We start from the raw sequence: 16,598 nt of genomic DNA on the forward strand, positions 1-16,598 counted from the left end.
CATGACAAAGTTTTAGACAATCAATTAAATGGCATTGAAATACCTGCAACTCAACATAACCTGTCAACAGAAATTGTCACCTATACTGCTAAGATATTCATCTTGCTATTTGCATGTTAGAGAAAAGCAACAATAATCTGTACAAACAAATGAGAATAATGGAAATTATAAATCCATTCTCGGTATTACAGAGTGCAATGTCTGATAGAGGCAGTGGCATCTTTAAAACAATGTTTAGATGCTTTGGTCTGAAACATACTCTTAATCCGAAACAATGCTTCAAGCGTCTTTGTTTTGGGTTTAGCATCCATCTAACTAGAAGCCTACCATTTACTATTATATCAAATGAAATGTTTAACCACGGAGCTGTTTTGTTTTTCCACCAAGCTGAGTTTCTGCTTTTCTCTTCTTAATTTCACTCACAATCCTCTTTACATAGGCAATGTAGCCATCAACATCAAATTTCCTTTTGCAGCCTGCATAGTTCATATAACGAATTTTGCCAAAAACTTGACGCTCTTTCCAACCCTGAAAATGGCAACCAAGAGCACCTCAATGATCAATGATATGGCAATTTACTGTAATAAAAGAGATTCATCACAAACTAACATGATTCATTTTCCATATACTTCATCTATTTCCAGAAGCTTTGAATTTCTCCATTCTAAATTGTTTACAAAACATTCATTTTAGGAAAGTGGCAATCTTTCGTTTTACCTATAGCAAAGTATAATTAATTTGCAACTAACTTTTCACATGGCATTTGAGAACACGAGAACTCCGTTTCATAAAAACTCATGCATCTTAGTGAACTGAATTATTTTTGATCCCACCACCAACAGAAAAGAAGGGAAGAGAGAGAGATGGGGGGGAAGCCAAACCTGGTCGTGAACACCACATACTGACCACATGCAACCAACGTATCCATTTGGATCCCTCCCATCTAGTTCATACTGCACGTGTAGTTTTAACTTAAACTGGTGGAGCTCTGGTAACAACCTTAATGGTAGAAGAAAGGAATTATAGTAAAATTACCTTGTCATTTAGATAAATTGATATTGCAAGGGCTTCATCAGGTCCTTTTGTCCACTCAAGAATCTTTTTTGCCCAATACATACTGCACAAAGTTTAAATTTCTTACCACAGCATTTAGAGATAGATTTATATAAATTCTCAATCAGGACACATAAAAGCATTAACATATCTAATGCAACTTGTAAGATACATTCTACCCACATAGATAAAAATATCCTTAGCATAGATCCAGAATGCATTTCTACTTGCTTCCATATGCTTAGACTCAACATCGGATGTTGTCGAGGTAATTATAGTTATAAACAATCTTGACATTTAGTTTAAGTAATATGCTTGTTTGATCTTTCCACCATGGTAATGCTTGATAGTTGATTCATCTCTTTTGCAGTTCACAACATTTGCACCAGTTAAATTGACTTTGAAGTCTTATGTCACTTGTCTCAACAAGATTTCCAGCTTTCTCACAGCTTTTAATGACTTGTAGAGAAAAAAAAAATATGCAAATAAAAATTCAATGAATCACAACACACAAAGAAGCAAAGTAAATCATCAAAGAAATCACTTGCCGCATAAAACCATGCATCTTCCCTTGGTAAACCATCTCCAGCTGAGAAGCGTTCCAAAGCTGAAAGTTGTGATATGACAATTAGAATCTTAATAAGAGAATCAATCCAAACAAATATGATTTGAGTTCACAATCAATAAACATTACACTTCAAAAATTCCAAAAGGAGACAGCCAAAAGCAAAAGAAAGATGGAGAGGAGAAAAGGGGGTGGGATGGGGTGGGGCGGGGAGGGGCGGGGCGCTGCTGTAATCCGAGGGGAAGTAGCTGAAAATAAATAGATTGGTGAAATTTCCTGTCCGATAACTTCATGAACTATCTCAACATGTAGGCTTACCGGATCAGCCGTTTGTGCCCTCTCTAATTGCTCCACCCTACAAATTCAATGACAATTGAAATCTCAAAAACTTAACCAGCAAAAAAAAAAATCATGCAACAAACAACCAAATCAAATCAATTAAACTCACGAGTAAACATGTTCTCGCTTGTCAGAAGCATGGTCCAGCAAGGTATTTCGTGCCCACTCCCATGCCCCTTGTAACGAATCATAATGAGGCTGGTAGAAGCAAAAGTTATCTGCAAGTTCCCTACGAACAATTAACTCCTCCAAAAATGCGTCAACCGACTTCAGAGTAGCGAGTAGATGCAGAAACATTAAACCTCACATCAGATGCAGTAAACGGTCAAGAAAAAGCAAGAGAAATAATGTTGAAAATGAAACTAAAATAAGTGGTGGGAATTGGGACCCATATTTGACAATGAAACTTCAAAGAGCAAGCTGATTACTGTTCAACCATGTTTCACTCAAACACAAAAAGCTAAACCATGAATTCAGAAATTGATTCCACAAACCTGAGGACAAAGCTTCCTTACTTTCTGTGCCTCCAGTGCACACCTCTGTGCAGATATTTGCCCAAAATGAAGATATGGAGAAAGACCAGAGAGTCCATTAGGTTTTAATGGGTCATTCCTATCTGTAGAATAATTCTTCAACCTTCTGGTTAAGAATCCATTTTTACTTCCCATTAATACTTCCATTGCTGCTTCTTCTCCTGGCATGCACCATTCAATTTCAGGAACTTCTGCCCCTTTCCTAGCCATGCAAAATTAAGATTAATATTACAATTCTCATGAAGCTGAACATAACTACATTCAAATAGACTGATATCTGACCTTGCCACTTCATCAAAGAGACTTTCCCAATCAGTCAACTGATTTGCAGTAGCAACCCACTTTCTACATGGTGGTTGTAATACGGGAAAATCAATGAGGTAATCAGGCAGCCTTTTATTTATCTTACCCCTTAAAGTCCTAGCACTATACTCCAACTTTTCTGATGCTACCCAAATAGGTACTACATTGTGAGCATCAACTTCATGTATAGCCACCGAATCACCAACCCTCAAGCAAATTTCATCTTTACATTTACGGACTTCTCTAAGAGGTGAGAAATCAGTAACTAAAAGTGAAGCCCCACACTCTCTTAAAAAATTTGGAATAGTCTCTTCAGCTTCTCCCTATACGTAAAAGCCCAGGGGAAAAAAAGAACTAATAAATTTCCCATAATAATAATTAATTCAAGTTAAAGAAATGCTGTACATAATAACATATCCATGGAAAATAATTCTGAAAAAAGAAATTAAATTTTATTGTTTGGTTACAAATTTAAAAATCAACGGGAAGCTATTTTTATAGGGTTTGGATTAAATTTCAATATCTAATGAACTTCCCCATTAAACTTTTTTTTTTCCTTCAGCAATGTCCTATAGTTTAATATACACTAAACCCCCCAAAAAATAAGATTTACTTAAAAAGAATAAATTAGCTGACCTGGAATAAGAAAAAGGGCATTTGAAGGGTCTCTTCAATTTTTCCCTGTAGTTGACGCAAACCCTTTAACATAAACCCTACTTGCCTAGCTTTGGCTCCCAAAAACTGATCGAACAAATTAAAAACAACAGCCACAGGCACATTGGCCTTGTTCGCCTGATGAATGGCGTAGATTAAAGCCCAGTTGTCTCTTAGCCGTTGATCCCTAAACATCCAGTATACGACAGGACCCGTCTGCTTGGTTGATCCTTCTTTAAGAACCCTGACTCGACCCGGTTGGACAGAGCAATCAATTATCGCTGCCATCTTCTTCCCTGCCACATTCACCATAGCCATCAAAACAATCAGTCGCCCAAATAGGCAATAGCTTTCGTTTAGTGAAAGGGGGATAACGACATTGTTTGGTGAGAGAAAAGCCGATTAGTATTGTTTAGTGAGGGAGAAAGGAGAACCATTAACAGATAGAAGAAAGGAGTTTCGCCTAGCAGCGTCGTTTGATGAGAAAGAGAGATTACAAAGGTAGAATCCTCGCCGGAGACAATGGGTTAGCGAATGAGGCATAGATTTGCAGAGCAACGATTCACAGACAGAGAAGATAAGATGAAGACAAAGATTTGTTTCAGTTTCAGAGTTTCTGTTTTTTCTTTTTAAAAATTTCTATCTGCTAGTGGCACACGTGTACTAGTTGATCACCAATCGTAGTTGGAACAAGTCAACAAGGGCTTCACGAGAATTTAATTGTCGCAATAAATAGATTTTCTCGAAGGCTTCCTGGGGCCAGCTCCCTGGCCCCTGTACCTGAGGCATTAATGTTGGGTTCTGTTGTTTTAGTTGAGTTCCAGTCGTAAATCCATTTCGACTTTTTATATGTGGGCTTTGGACCTCAGGCTTTGTCCAATCACAACATGATTATTGCCAGTTAACTAGAGTCAAATGCAGAATGGTCTTCAGTTGTCTGCCTATTGATTGGGCATCCTGCATGTTTTCTTGCAAGATTGAGGAGCTCTATTTTTTGGAAAACAAAGAGATGAAATATCTAGGTCCACCCATGATGGGCCAAGACCCAGACCCATGAACAAATGCCTCAAGCCTCATAAGAGGAGGCCACATATGGCCGCTGTTAAGCGAAGTTTCCCGTGGAAAATTAGTGAGAATGTGACCCTTTATGCAAGCCTTCATGGCCACGTTCTGGTGGTTTAAAAGGCCAAATTGTGGTCATAGTGTACTCTCTATTGAACTTAATAGAGGGGAGTATCTTTGTGAGCAATCTTGAGGTATTTCATAGGCAGCAAGAGTCTTGCGAATTAAGGGTATTTTGTGAGCAGAAGGAGACGGAAGAAAAGCATCTTCTAAGTTGTATTACAGTGCGTAAAAAGGTGCAATTCCGGTAGCAATTGTAAGGCACTGTGGTGCTTTTATTGTGCTAGGTCATCTACTTGCTTTCTCAAATAATGATTTGGAGTTTACTGTAGGAGATTCACTGTAGTTAGAGATAACATCTGGACTGTGAATAAATGGCATGTTTCATACATTTATGTAATCATGTTAGAGACTAGTGATAAAAGAATGGTTTAGGACTATGCATGTATGAGAAACTTTTGATCCATGGATTTAATAATGCTAACACAAAGAAACAGAACATTATTTCTAAGTCATCCGCAGATACAATATCAAAACTTGGCTTCTATACTGTCTGTGATTGTTCCTCTCTCTATTATGCGTCAATTACCAGCTAGGATGCTGTTAAATTTTCTCCACTACTCGTGAAGCAAACTTTAGGAAAACAATCTTCAAGACCCAAGAAACTAAAAAGAAATCAATTTTCAATGATGAGTTGCTTCCCACTATACTGATCATATGTTATGAACTACTGGCTAAACATATCATTTCCCCTGAACCCACGACTATGCCTATTTCTGTGCATTTGACCTCACAGTTTTGAGACAACTCTAATACCATGTGTCATGACAAGATAGGGATTGGTGTCTTGACTCTAATCCAAAAAGACCCATAAATGAAAGTTCCTCTCCTTCTGAAAGTTCCTTCTTTACAGGCCTTGATTGAAGGAGTCAGATACTGTGGGTCTAATAGTATGCAAACCCATGTGAGGATATAAAACTTTTCCTCAACCTAAGTGATTTGAGGGTTTTAACCTAATCCTTAAATTCCAAGTCACGAAACTCAGTTCCAACACTACAACACTAGCTAATATGATGATGAACTAAAAGTTTACCACTTTTTTTCAATTTTCTTATTCCTTTTTTCATGCACAAACAACCATTATAATGTTAATGACTCAAAAGCATTGATTTTGACTTCACTGCATCAAATTCAAAGTCATGACTTTTGCAATTCTATGTCTTCAGATAATTAAGTGCTTCCTTTAAATTTTCCCAACTAATTAATTAAAGCAAATCATACAAAGACTACAATTGTATATATGCCTTAATAATTATATTAGAATTGTAATCATATGATTTAGATCTCCAATATTACCATAATATTAGCTGCAATAATTTCACTTTTTTCTTTCCCCTTTTGATATGAAAAATTCCACTCACATGCTCCCTATTATTTGCTTACTTGATTATGATGATAATGCTCATCATTTCCCAATAGCATATGGATATATATATGTATAATGGTTCATCTCAATTTTATTCAAGACACTACAAAATAAATTGTAATATAATTTTTTTTAATCTAATTTTGTCCAATGATTAAAGTCATATTACTCACATAAAAGATTCAAACCTTATCGAAAAAAATGTATTTTTTTATAGTAATTAGTGAAAATCCTCATCATATATAAATAGCGCCTATTTGACATTAAAAACTGCTTTTCAGGAAAAAAAATCATTTTAAATATTATTAAAAAAAATAATTTAAAAAGTTTTATTTTATTATTTAGTGTTCTTATTATTAAAACTTATAAATTTTAATTTTGAAATTATTTTTTAATTAATATACTTAAAAAAATATATTTTTTTTTCAACATCAACTTTCATAACAATGCTAAACATATCCTTAATTAGTGTAAAAAGAGACTTAATTCAAAATACTCATATCTCCACATCTTATAAAAATGTAAGAAAACATATATACTTGATTCTTGACTAATTAAGTAGTTGTATTGCTTGTTTTTTTGGTCGTTTTTAGTAGATGATTGTATATGTATAGAAGCTTCCATAAGGGAAAAGACAAAGGAAGTTGTTGTACATTACACTTGTACAAGAAAGAATTCCAACTACTTACAGAATAATCTAATAATGAGGCATATACCAACAATTACGTCCCAGCCCAATTATTTTGATAATAAAATAATTTTTTTTTTAATTTCAAAATCTCCCACCCATGTTCTAGCTCGAGTATTACTATTTAAATTCAATTTTATATATCATTAATTTAAATATTCATTTTAAAATTTGTGTTATACACTTTAGTTAATTTTATATTAATTTTAATTTAATAATTATAAAATTTATTCTTATATAAAAGCAAATTTATATTTAATATACGTCCTGACTCTCAGTTGTAATTGTGAGGTAAATATATCATAAATTGTCAATCAATTTTATGGGTATTTTTATAAAAGTTATTAAATTTTAATTTCTTTCATAAAACTCACTAAATTTCAATTTAATTTGATAAAAATCATTATAATAAAAAATTAAAATTTTTCAGATCAATTATTTCATAAATAAAATTACTTTATTTTATTAGTTTTTTAAGAAAAAATAAAATAAAATAGAACACATAAAATATATGAAGCTATCCTCTGACTATTAAACTCCTCTCATTTTTTTATTTTTTTCTCTACCTAATAACCACTAATTTGATAATTTTATTTATAAAATAATTGACGATTAATAAGTTAATTTAACTAAAGAACTTTAATTTTTAATTAAAATGACTTTTATTAAATTAAATTAGTGGTTGGATTTAATAAATTTTATAAAAAAAAATTAAATACTCATAAAATTGAGTTACTACAAATGATAATTACCTATGATTATGGATATCATGGCATGTGTAACACACTAACTCACTCATGTGCCATTGCTAATTACCAAAATTCAATGTAATTATATACATAGCATGTGCATTACTTTTAAAAAAATAATAATTACCCAATCCAATCAAATTTACATTAAAAATAAAATAAACTTTGAAATTCACAAAACAAATCTACCAAATATTTAGGGATTTTATACAGTAATTATAGTGTGACCTGAGCCACCACTTTTAGAAAAAAAATAATAATAAAAAGGAGAATCCAATACTGAAAATTGAGACAACTGCTATCTTGTCAAAGAGAAGGCAGATTAGTTTGGAAATACACACTATACATAGGGCAATTAATTATAATTTTGACTTACAATTATTATATATATCTGAATTGAGTTAAGGGCACTTTGGGTGCCCAAATCACTAATCTTAATTAAATTACACTACTTTTACTTGTATAGACTGACCAACCCCAACTAATATGACAATAATTAATTATATTGTTAAAGTATTATAATTAAATGAAAGCCATAGAAAGTGGGGGAAAGAAAAATGGAAGACAAAAATAAAATAAAAGGGTACTCAAATCAAATAATTTTAATTAGGTCCACAGCCACAGGACCAATAAAAGCAAATCCACATTTTTCAACATAATTATTTGCTTATAAACAAATCATAAACCCTAGCTACTGTCCCACTTGTAATTTTCAATTATAATATGATTTGTTTTGAATGGTTATGGACCGTTTCTCGTTGCCCAATCAAACAATAGTACTCAGCTAACTTATAAATTAAAATATTAATATTGTTTCCTAGCTATAAATGTTCGTACAATATCACCTAATTATGGACCACAAGGAGAGAACCCTATAAAATGTTTAATTAAAATAATAGGAATATAGTAACTTAGGGAAATAATTGGCTCACCAATTAAAGCCTCTTTACTTTTGAAGAATCATTTTTTTTTATTTTTAAGAAAATTATAATTTTTATTTTTTAATAAAAAATAAAAAATATATATGTATAAAAAATTATGTATGCTTATAAATAATAGAAAAATTTTTAATTAAAAAATAAAAAAGTATTCATATTTTTTTTTATAATTAAAAAATAAATTAATGTAAAATATATTTAAAATTTTATTTTAATTTTAAAATCTTTTTTTATCATTATAAATAAACATTTCTAAATAATTATTTAATTTTAAATATAAAAGTTATAGTTTAATTTTATTTATGAAAAATCATTTTTTTATTTAAAAAATTGTCAAAAAATTAAATTTTTATTATAAAAAAATAGTAAAAAATAACATAATTTCAGTTAAATTTTATAAAATTAGTACATGTCAATACAAAATTCTATTTATTTTTCAATTTTCTTAAAAACCTTTTTCAGAAAACTGCCTCAAATTTTCACAAGTAAATAAGACCCTAAGAACTTAGCTCTTAATAATGCAATCCATCTCAAGTGTGAATCCCATGAATTATTAATAAAATTTCTTTATAAGTATATATTATCATAAATTTTTAATAATCTATAAGCTCTTTTTTTTAACCTAAGATGAATAGCTTATTACCCCTAAATTTTTGTCTCAAAAGAAAGAAATGGAAGCAATGATTGCGTTCGTTGTTTGTGAAAGCTAAGTCTTAACTGAAACTATTTTAATTAGTTAATGAATTATGGGAAAGAGAAATAAATAATTAATAGAGAATTCAGAATTTGCATGAAAAAAAAATCAATGATGACCAATCTTACCCACCTTGTGCTATGAGTGTTGTCGCAGAAGATCCCTGCTGTTTCCTGGTCTGTTGTCCGCACGTGCTATCCACGTGCTTAATGACTAAAACTCAGGTCTATATGGAAATATAATTAGCCATAAATAAATTAATATTAACATTAATGGAGGTTTGCGAGAGAGAGAGAGAGAGATATATATATATATATATATATATATATATATATATATATATATATAATTATGATGGCAGAAAAGATTGCTTAATTAGTGTGCTTAAGCTTAACTTTGAAGCTTCAAAATATATTCAGTAGACATCATGATTAGATCCTTTAATATTGCAGATTTGTTAGGTTGACATGGCTTTATGAAATCATCATTCGCCCTGTATTCAAAGAAAACCTTTCATTTTTTGGTATTAAATTTAATTCTAAATTTTTAATTTTAATAATAAATTTAATTAAAATAATTAATTTTATCAATTAATAAAAATAATCCAAAATTTTCATTTCTAATTCTTTTAATTTTATTAATTTATTCAATGGTTTTAATAATTTTAACAAATTTTATATTAATAGAAAAATATTTAATAATTAAATAGACTATACCCAATTAGGAGTGAAGAGATTATATTAAGTATATTTGATGTATATGTGTTATTTATTTATGAAAATAAATTTTAATTTTTATAAATAAAAATATAATAAAATATTATTTTTAATATTTTTGATGTATCTAATAATTAGATTGTAAGGGTGACGTAAGGCAAAGGACCACAAGGACATTTCGCAATGATAAATTAATAAGGTAATATAAACAAAAACAACTTAAAGAGAGGAGACTTTTTGTCAGCATTTCCGAGAAGAGTTAATTTACCATCAACGCACATATATAAAAATAACAGGTACCATGTGAATCAACAGTAAAATTGAAGTAGACCGTATCTTTCTTTCCTTAAAGTAAGCCATTATATATATATACATATGTATATATAAAATGAAAGTTGTCCATTCAAGAGGGCCATCATCATCATCCTCATATATATATATATATATATATATATATATAAAGTTAATTACAAGATATGGTATTTGTGCAAAAATATTTTATGTGGACCGTTTATTATTATTATTATTATTAGTTAGAAAAAAAAAAGGGAAACCCCATCACAATATATGATATGGATTTGAGATAAAAAGGGTTGAAATTATTGTACTAGGCAAATCCAACAACCATCACTGATGAACGTGAGAGTCATTTTAGTATAATTTTGATGTTTATGACATTTCACCAAAATGTAGAGACAATCAAATAAAATTAAGCAACATCATCACTAGGGCAAATCCTTTATGTATAATTTCTTATTATAGATCGTAAATTTTCAATTGAATTAATTTATTTAATGAATAAAAAAAAATATATATATATATATATATATCATGAACAAATCCCACAAGGAACAAGAAAAATCTCTCTTTTTGCTTGTGGGGTAGTAGAAAAATTTAAAAATAAATAAGGAGTAATGTGAAAAATGAAAGTAAAGAGAAAAGGAATTTTGTATAATGAGTAGCATTGGAAGAGGGAAAGATTCTTGTATAAAGAGAGGGTGTCGTCCTATACTAATCATTATATTTCCTTTCCCTTTAACTCAAAAAATGAGTGGAGCTAAGCTAAGCATACCATACCAGTGAAAAAGCTAAGAGAGAGAGAGAGAGAGAGAGGGCCTAGTTGGTGAGCAGTCAGCATTGTTATGCCTTGCCGACAAGAATTCCTGTCCCTCCATTTAACGAGTAATTACAAGACCCCCCAAATGGTAAAAATATGTCTCTCTTCTCTTCACTCATCAAAAAGTGAAAAAAGAAAACCCACTTGATTTTTCACCTTTACACTGTTTATTTGTGCAGGAGGGTGGGTGATATCTCATACCCATCAACAGACCTCAAAGTTTACAACACTTTGAGGGTTTGTTTGATGACAACATACATATGTGGATAGTTTTCTTAAATAATCTATACTTGGGTACATATGTGGATAGTTTTCTTAAATAATCTTATACTTGGGTTCCCATGAAAAGCTATAAAGCAAAAAAGACTTCATTCCCATAATTGGATGACTGCTTTGCTTGTAGCCAAATACCATGAAGGGCTTGTCATATTTCTCTTTTTTAATCTGTTTGCCTATCAGTTTCAATGTCTTCATACTTTTCTCTTCTTTTTGCCTCCAAGTTCTAAAACCTCTTGCTTTTTCTGATGACTTCCTTTTCAAATTCATGCCTAAGAAGTTAGATAAATTTTCTTATATTATTGATCTCTGAAAATTTTAACAGGAATCTTCAACCATATCATGTTCCATATATAATATTGAGAACAAGTCAATACAGACTCGTTGATATTCTTGAACAAACATATCTCAACAAAACTTCCAAAGAATCAACAGCTTAAAGCTAACATAGATTCAAATATGTAAATGTAAACATATCTTGGTGAATTGCAGATATAAAATGTGGTTAAATCCAGTAGTTGCTATTAAATTATAGTTTCTAACTTGCACAACTATATATATATTCAGAACCAATAAAAATAATCAGTTTGAAATTGTTGCAGAATCACTCTTAGGCATCTTCAATGTTGCTTCAAGCCGACAGTCTTCCTTTCCTCTGGGTCCTCTAAACAACTTTCTTTCAATTATGGCATTGGGTGCAATACCCAATTACCCTGCATGAACGTCACGACCTTTGGAATGTTTAAAGGAGACGTTACCACAAAGATGATTTGATAGGAAAAACCCCGATCACTCTCCTTGAGAACCAAAGTTTGGAAAAAGACTTCCACTTCTTCATGGTGGGGTTCCACATTCCAAAGACACGAAAAGCAGGAGATATGGATTTAGATGATAAGGAAGAAAAAAAAAAAAACAGTTAGAAGTGCTCCTCCAGCTACAAAGGTGAGTACAGAGGTCCTTCCAAGGTTGTAGACCCACGTCAGGGAACCTGGCTTGCCATTAACCCAACCAGCTTGTTCAATTAACCTCTGGCGTCTCACAAAAAGGCATCTCATTTCCAATATTTCAAGTCAAGCCCTTCTTGGATCCTTATGGCAGCATTCTACCTTTAATCATGTTCCATCTCATTCTACTGAACCACCAACCATCTTACGGTGGCTTCTCCAGTCCAACGATATCTTTGTCGAATGCTTCTGCCACCAAAAAGATCAATTTAGCATAATTATCTTTAACTTCTCAAGATCAACTAACAATGATTATCAACATTCAGATAAAAGTTCTCTTTCCTCAAAATTTGATATTTCAAAAAATATAAAATCCCAGTTAAATTCCAGTATCGCATCATTAGGAAAACTAATTATTGGAAAAAATAAATGTAAGTGAAGCAGCAGATCCCACCTAAGAATCTCCAAGCGCAAGGATTATTACCTAGTTTTATAGATATAGAGAGTTTTCATGCATGATTCAACTTTTTAACTAGGGAAGCGACCTGAGTAGTTTCAGAACATCCAAAGACACATAAATCATGAAGGTTTGCCCAAGAATCTATAATAAAAATAGATCCAGAACGTCCTAATTCCAGTTGGCTATGAGATCTATGTCCGCACAAACAAAGGACCACAATATTCTAGACAGTCTAGGACCAAGAACAAAGTGTGAAGTTTTCAGGCAGACCCCTTTCAGTCATTACCTAAACATGAAAAAAAAATGCAATTCAAACTGGAGATATATGATTATACAATGCAGCCATTCATGCTTGTTGTTCAAGGAATTCCAAGATCATCAGCAAGAAATGAGAGATCCACAAGACAATAGAACTTGAGAACTAGGGGTGTACTGCACACTTGCAAGTAATATCAACTTCAAAAGTTCAACTGGACTTTTTGATGAATTTTAAAGGAGGATGTGACAAACTTTTATGACAGAAAGTAAATTGCCTTTAAAAATTTGAGTACTCCAACTATCATGGGAGAATGGTGAAGATTAATGCTATAGAGAATAATTCATATATCAGAGCAGCCTATTAAATTTTTGGAATGGAGCCATCAATATCATGTCCAGAAAACACCCACTGTTAATACATATAATTTCAGTCTAAAATCATAGTATTTAGCAGATTATGTTCAACAGATTGTCATCCGTTGCTCTTGTTAAAACCCAAATGACAAATTAGAGATCTTAGAACCAACAGAGAAATAATAAAACCTTTCCCCTTATAGATACTATCGTTTATGTCATTTATCCAAATTACTCGAGGAACAAAAATTTACAACATTCTTCCTGATCTGTAATACCTCTTAATACATCAATTGCTATCTTTACAAGCAAGAAGATTTTCTTTAACACAAACTCAAAAACTTCAAAAATCATTGTAGGATGAAAGATGGACAATTGCTCAAATCATGAGGCCATGCATTACTAGCTAGGCATACAAAAACTGAATCACCTATCAATTCCCCCTCTTCCTCCCATCTCACTGCTCAAAATCTTCTAAGGAGTAAGTAAAGAAGTACAAAAAGAAATAAATAGAGGAAAGAATTCAATAAATCCTACAAATTTAAAATTCAAAAGGAGTAAAAAAAATGTTACACTGAAAATGTATCAACAAGAACCTCATTCAGCGAATCATCCTTACCATTTGCCAATGCGAAAAGCTCCGCATCCTTATCTTCATCGCTCGAAAACTCCCGCCTCTCAAGCTTGGAATGAGCTGCAATAAATATCAACTTTTGTGCCTTGTCCATGGCCGCTCTTGAATGCCCATGGGCACACACCCATTTCAACAAAGACCAATTGCATTTGAATCCGCATGCAGTAGCATGAAGGAAAATAAGCCTAACTGCAACTTTGCCTAGTGATTTGAATTCAGTAAGATAAGTCTCCCACACAAGCCTACTGCTTTGCGGATTGACAATTTTCATCTTTCCTGTAATGGGATCCCTTTCCTTCATCTGGACAGCTCTTGCATACACCGGATCAAGTCCTTCTGTTCTCCATTTCATTAGTTCCATTAATGCAATATGAGCCTCTTCTGTGGAGACAAGCCTGGTTATGAGCTTGTCCACATCTTTTTCCTGCTCAGGGGTAAGGCATTTGAAAGGAGGAAGGTACTTGCCACTAGAGTCCTTAACCAAATAAAGTGGATCAAGTATGTATGCAGCAGCCCAAGCAGGATGATAATTCTTCTTAAACCGTCTTTCAATCACTTTTTCCACTGCTCCTTCTGCAATGTCGAACTTTGAACACCAATCCTTCACTTTTGCTCTTAGCTCGTCCCAAAGTGGCAGGCATTGCCCAACTAATGGCCTCTCCGTTTCAATCTCCTGAGCCATTTCCTTGGTCAACTTAACCAATGAATGCACCGCCTCCAGTTCATTCCAAAAACCAACATCTCTAATAATCTCAGCAACTTCTCTCGCTGTTGGATCCTCCATGGATACTATCTTATACGATTCATCTAGCAAAACCAGTGGCAATGCTCGAGCGAAGCTCAATATATCCTCAAGCATTGTATACACAGGACCAAAATCCATCTTCTCAAACTGACGTAAGGGCACTCTCAACAATCCTGCATGCCCGTACTCCTGCAATTGATATTTATGGAAACTATTACGAATTTGAGGCTTGTTATTGATGAAATTTGCAATCTTGAAGCAATTCTCAGTGACAGTCTTGAACAATGGAAGATCCTTGCTGAAGTCTTTTATCAAACTATTGAACCCTTGAAACTGGCAAGAAAGATTGACCATCCAATGATTCTGACTCTCTAAATTCCTTAATGCCTTAGACTTAAACCTGTCTGCAATTATCCCTACACACTGCTGCACGGCATTCCCACAAATCCCTGATATGGTCTCCCATAAAACTTCCTCTGCATACTTAGAAGGCACTGAACCACTAACAAACACAACTCTCCGATACAAACTAGTCCCATTAGGCAAATTCACTGTCAAATTCACCAAATTCACGCCACTAAAACCGCTAAAACTCTTGACTTTCCAGCCATCGGATGCAATCTGAAAAAACATAGCATCTCTAATCCTTGCCTCAGACTCTGCCTTAGCTTCCTCAAACTTAACATCCAGTCTATCACCGCAAAATTCTCTTCTCGAAACTGCAGGCAAGCCAACTTGATTCAAGAATGCCCGGAATTTAGGATGCTCCAAAGCCGAAAACGAGACAGACCCACAAGACTCATAGACCCAATCTGCTAAATAATCGAGGGCGCAGTCAATCTGGGTCTTGCTCAAAGCCGGCCCTGGAGAAGTTTTAGGACTTTTCAACTTCTTTACGCTGTCTTCCAACATCGCTAAAGCACCCAAATCCTCCTTCCCGCCAGAAAGCATCAAATGCGGATGTTGAGGCAACACTGCTAGCTCCCCTGAGAATCTCGATGGATCCACGATGGCAAGAGGACTAACTTGGTACGAAGTGGTGGAAGCAACAGTAGCCACAGCCATCATGGGATACGACGAAACAGACATACCCCCAGAACTTGCACCAGCAGAAGCAGAACGTTTTCGGTTATTGTGTACCACAGAAGCAGTAGCAACCATAGCAGCAGTACCACCACCACCACTTGACGGCGAAGCTACAGCTGTGTTCGAAGACGGGGAGAGAGACGAAATGGGTTTGGGAAGCGAGTTGAAATTCGGGCACGTCCCGCGTTTCAGATGCTCAGAGGCAGTACGAGAGGGATTTGAGGCTGAGAAAACCGCGTCGCATAAGGAACACCGGAGCTTAACTGCTTTAGGGAGGTTAGTCTCAGTGTTGTGGACCAGAATAGGCTCCAAGTGAGCCCAGTACCACGCACCTTTGCCTTTTATCGCTTTGGTTCTAACCATAACGAGATTTTCATAGCGCTTGTGTACAGTCTTGGCGGTGAGCTCGTCTGCTGAGGATGCAGAGTCCACCACGGGTGTATTGGTGTTAGTGGTGGTTGCCATTATTCTCGAATGAAGAAAACAAGAGAAAAAATAAAAATATAAATAAAACTCCGGCTGGTTTCCGGGAATTTGACTCTCCGACGAGTATCCATAACAGCCTCCATCAATCTGGGCCGATTATTTATTAATTTAAATGAGTGTTTGTTTCCAGAGAAAATTTAAAAGACAACGACATAAAACAGAGAAAAGAAAATAAGAGTGGGACTGAAAGAGGAGAAAGCAGAGAGCAGCTCACGCGTACACAGGCTATGCTTATGTGCGCCTAGGGAAGAACATGAAGGAGCTTAATGTTGATGGAAACTGCTATAATGAAGTAACACCACAGTCGACGTACGAAAGCAGACATTGGCTGTCACTTCCTGGTTTTTATTTTTTATTTTTATAATTTCTTTCGTGCTGTTGGGGTCTTGTAGGGAAGGGTCCCTCTTGTCTTTTCTCCCTTTTTTTTTTCTTAAAATAATAATAATAAACCGAATTTT

The 16,598-nt window shown here is 33.6% G+C and overlaps 2 protein-coding genes across 4 annotated transcripts; both read right to left on the bottom strand.

The window, feature by feature from the left end:
- Window positions 1-156: 156 nt before the first annotated feature.
- Window positions 157-4,083, bottom strand: LOC110645290 (deoxyribodipyrimidine photo-lyase). The gene is made up of 10 exons (XM_021798394.2): window positions 3,882-4,083; window positions 3,430-3,743; window positions 2,773-3,116; window positions 2,452-2,692; window positions 2,067-2,224; window positions 1,937-1,973; window positions 1,602-1,660; window positions 1,036-1,117; window positions 882-953; window positions 157-528 (listed from the first exon to the last, which is right to left on the bottom strand). Exons 1-10 carry the CDS (start codon window positions 3,988-3,990, stop codon window positions 355-357), a joined length of 1,590 nt encoding a protein of 529 aa, XP_021654086.2. The 5' UTR covers window positions 3,991-4,083; the 3' UTR covers window positions 157-354.
- Window positions 4,084-11,635: 7,552 nt separating this feature from the next.
- LOC110645303 (uncharacterized) lies at window positions 11,636-16,465 on the bottom strand. Of its 3 annotated transcripts, none has more exons than XM_058153597.1 (2): window positions 13,809-16,465; window positions 11,636-12,366 (listed from the first exon to the last, which is right to left on the bottom strand). In XM_058153597.1, exons 1-2 carry the CDS (start codon window positions 16,117-16,119, stop codon window positions 12,323-12,325), a joined length of 2,355 nt encoding a protein of 784 aa, XP_058009580.1. In that variant the 5' UTR covers window positions 16,120-16,465; the 3' UTR covers window positions 11,636-12,322. The 3 variants fall into 3 exon arrangements, with proteins under 3 accessions (XP_058009580.1, XP_058009581.1, XP_021671204.2); XM_058153598.1 differs by having other exon boundaries at window positions 11,636-12,363; window positions 13,809-16,457; XM_021815512.2 differs by lacking the exon at window positions 11,636-12,366 and having other exon boundaries at window positions 13,368-16,457.
- Window positions 16,466-16,598: the final 133 nt, after the last annotated feature.

Source organism: Hevea brasiliensis, chromosome 9 (assembly GCF_030052815.1).
Source record: "Hevea brasiliensis isolate MT/VB/25A 57/8 chromosome 9, ASM3005281v1, whole genome shotgun sequence".
NCBI classification, from domain to species: Eukaryota; Viridiplantae; Streptophyta; class Magnoliopsida; order Malpighiales; family Euphorbiaceae; genus Hevea; species Hevea brasiliensis.

Bases quoted from the DNA above. Each gene is read 5' to 3' on its own strand.
- LOC110645290 (XM_021798394.2), bottom strand. From the start codon at position 3,990: ATGCCTCATTCGCTAACCCATTGTCTCCGGCGAGGATTCTACCTTTGT. The intron at 2,225-2,451 runs GTTTGTGGAATC...GCTACTCTGAAG, and splicing joins TAAGGAAGCTTTGTCCTCAG to TCGGTTGACGCATTTTTGGA. The intron at 954-1,035 runs GTAATTTTACTA...CTACACGTGCAG, and splicing joins CAATTTATCTAAATGACAAG to TATGAACTAGATGGGAGGGA.
- LOC110645303 (XM_021815512.2), bottom strand. From the start codon at position 16,119: ATGGCAACCACCACTAACACCAATACACCCGTGGTGGACTCTGCATCC.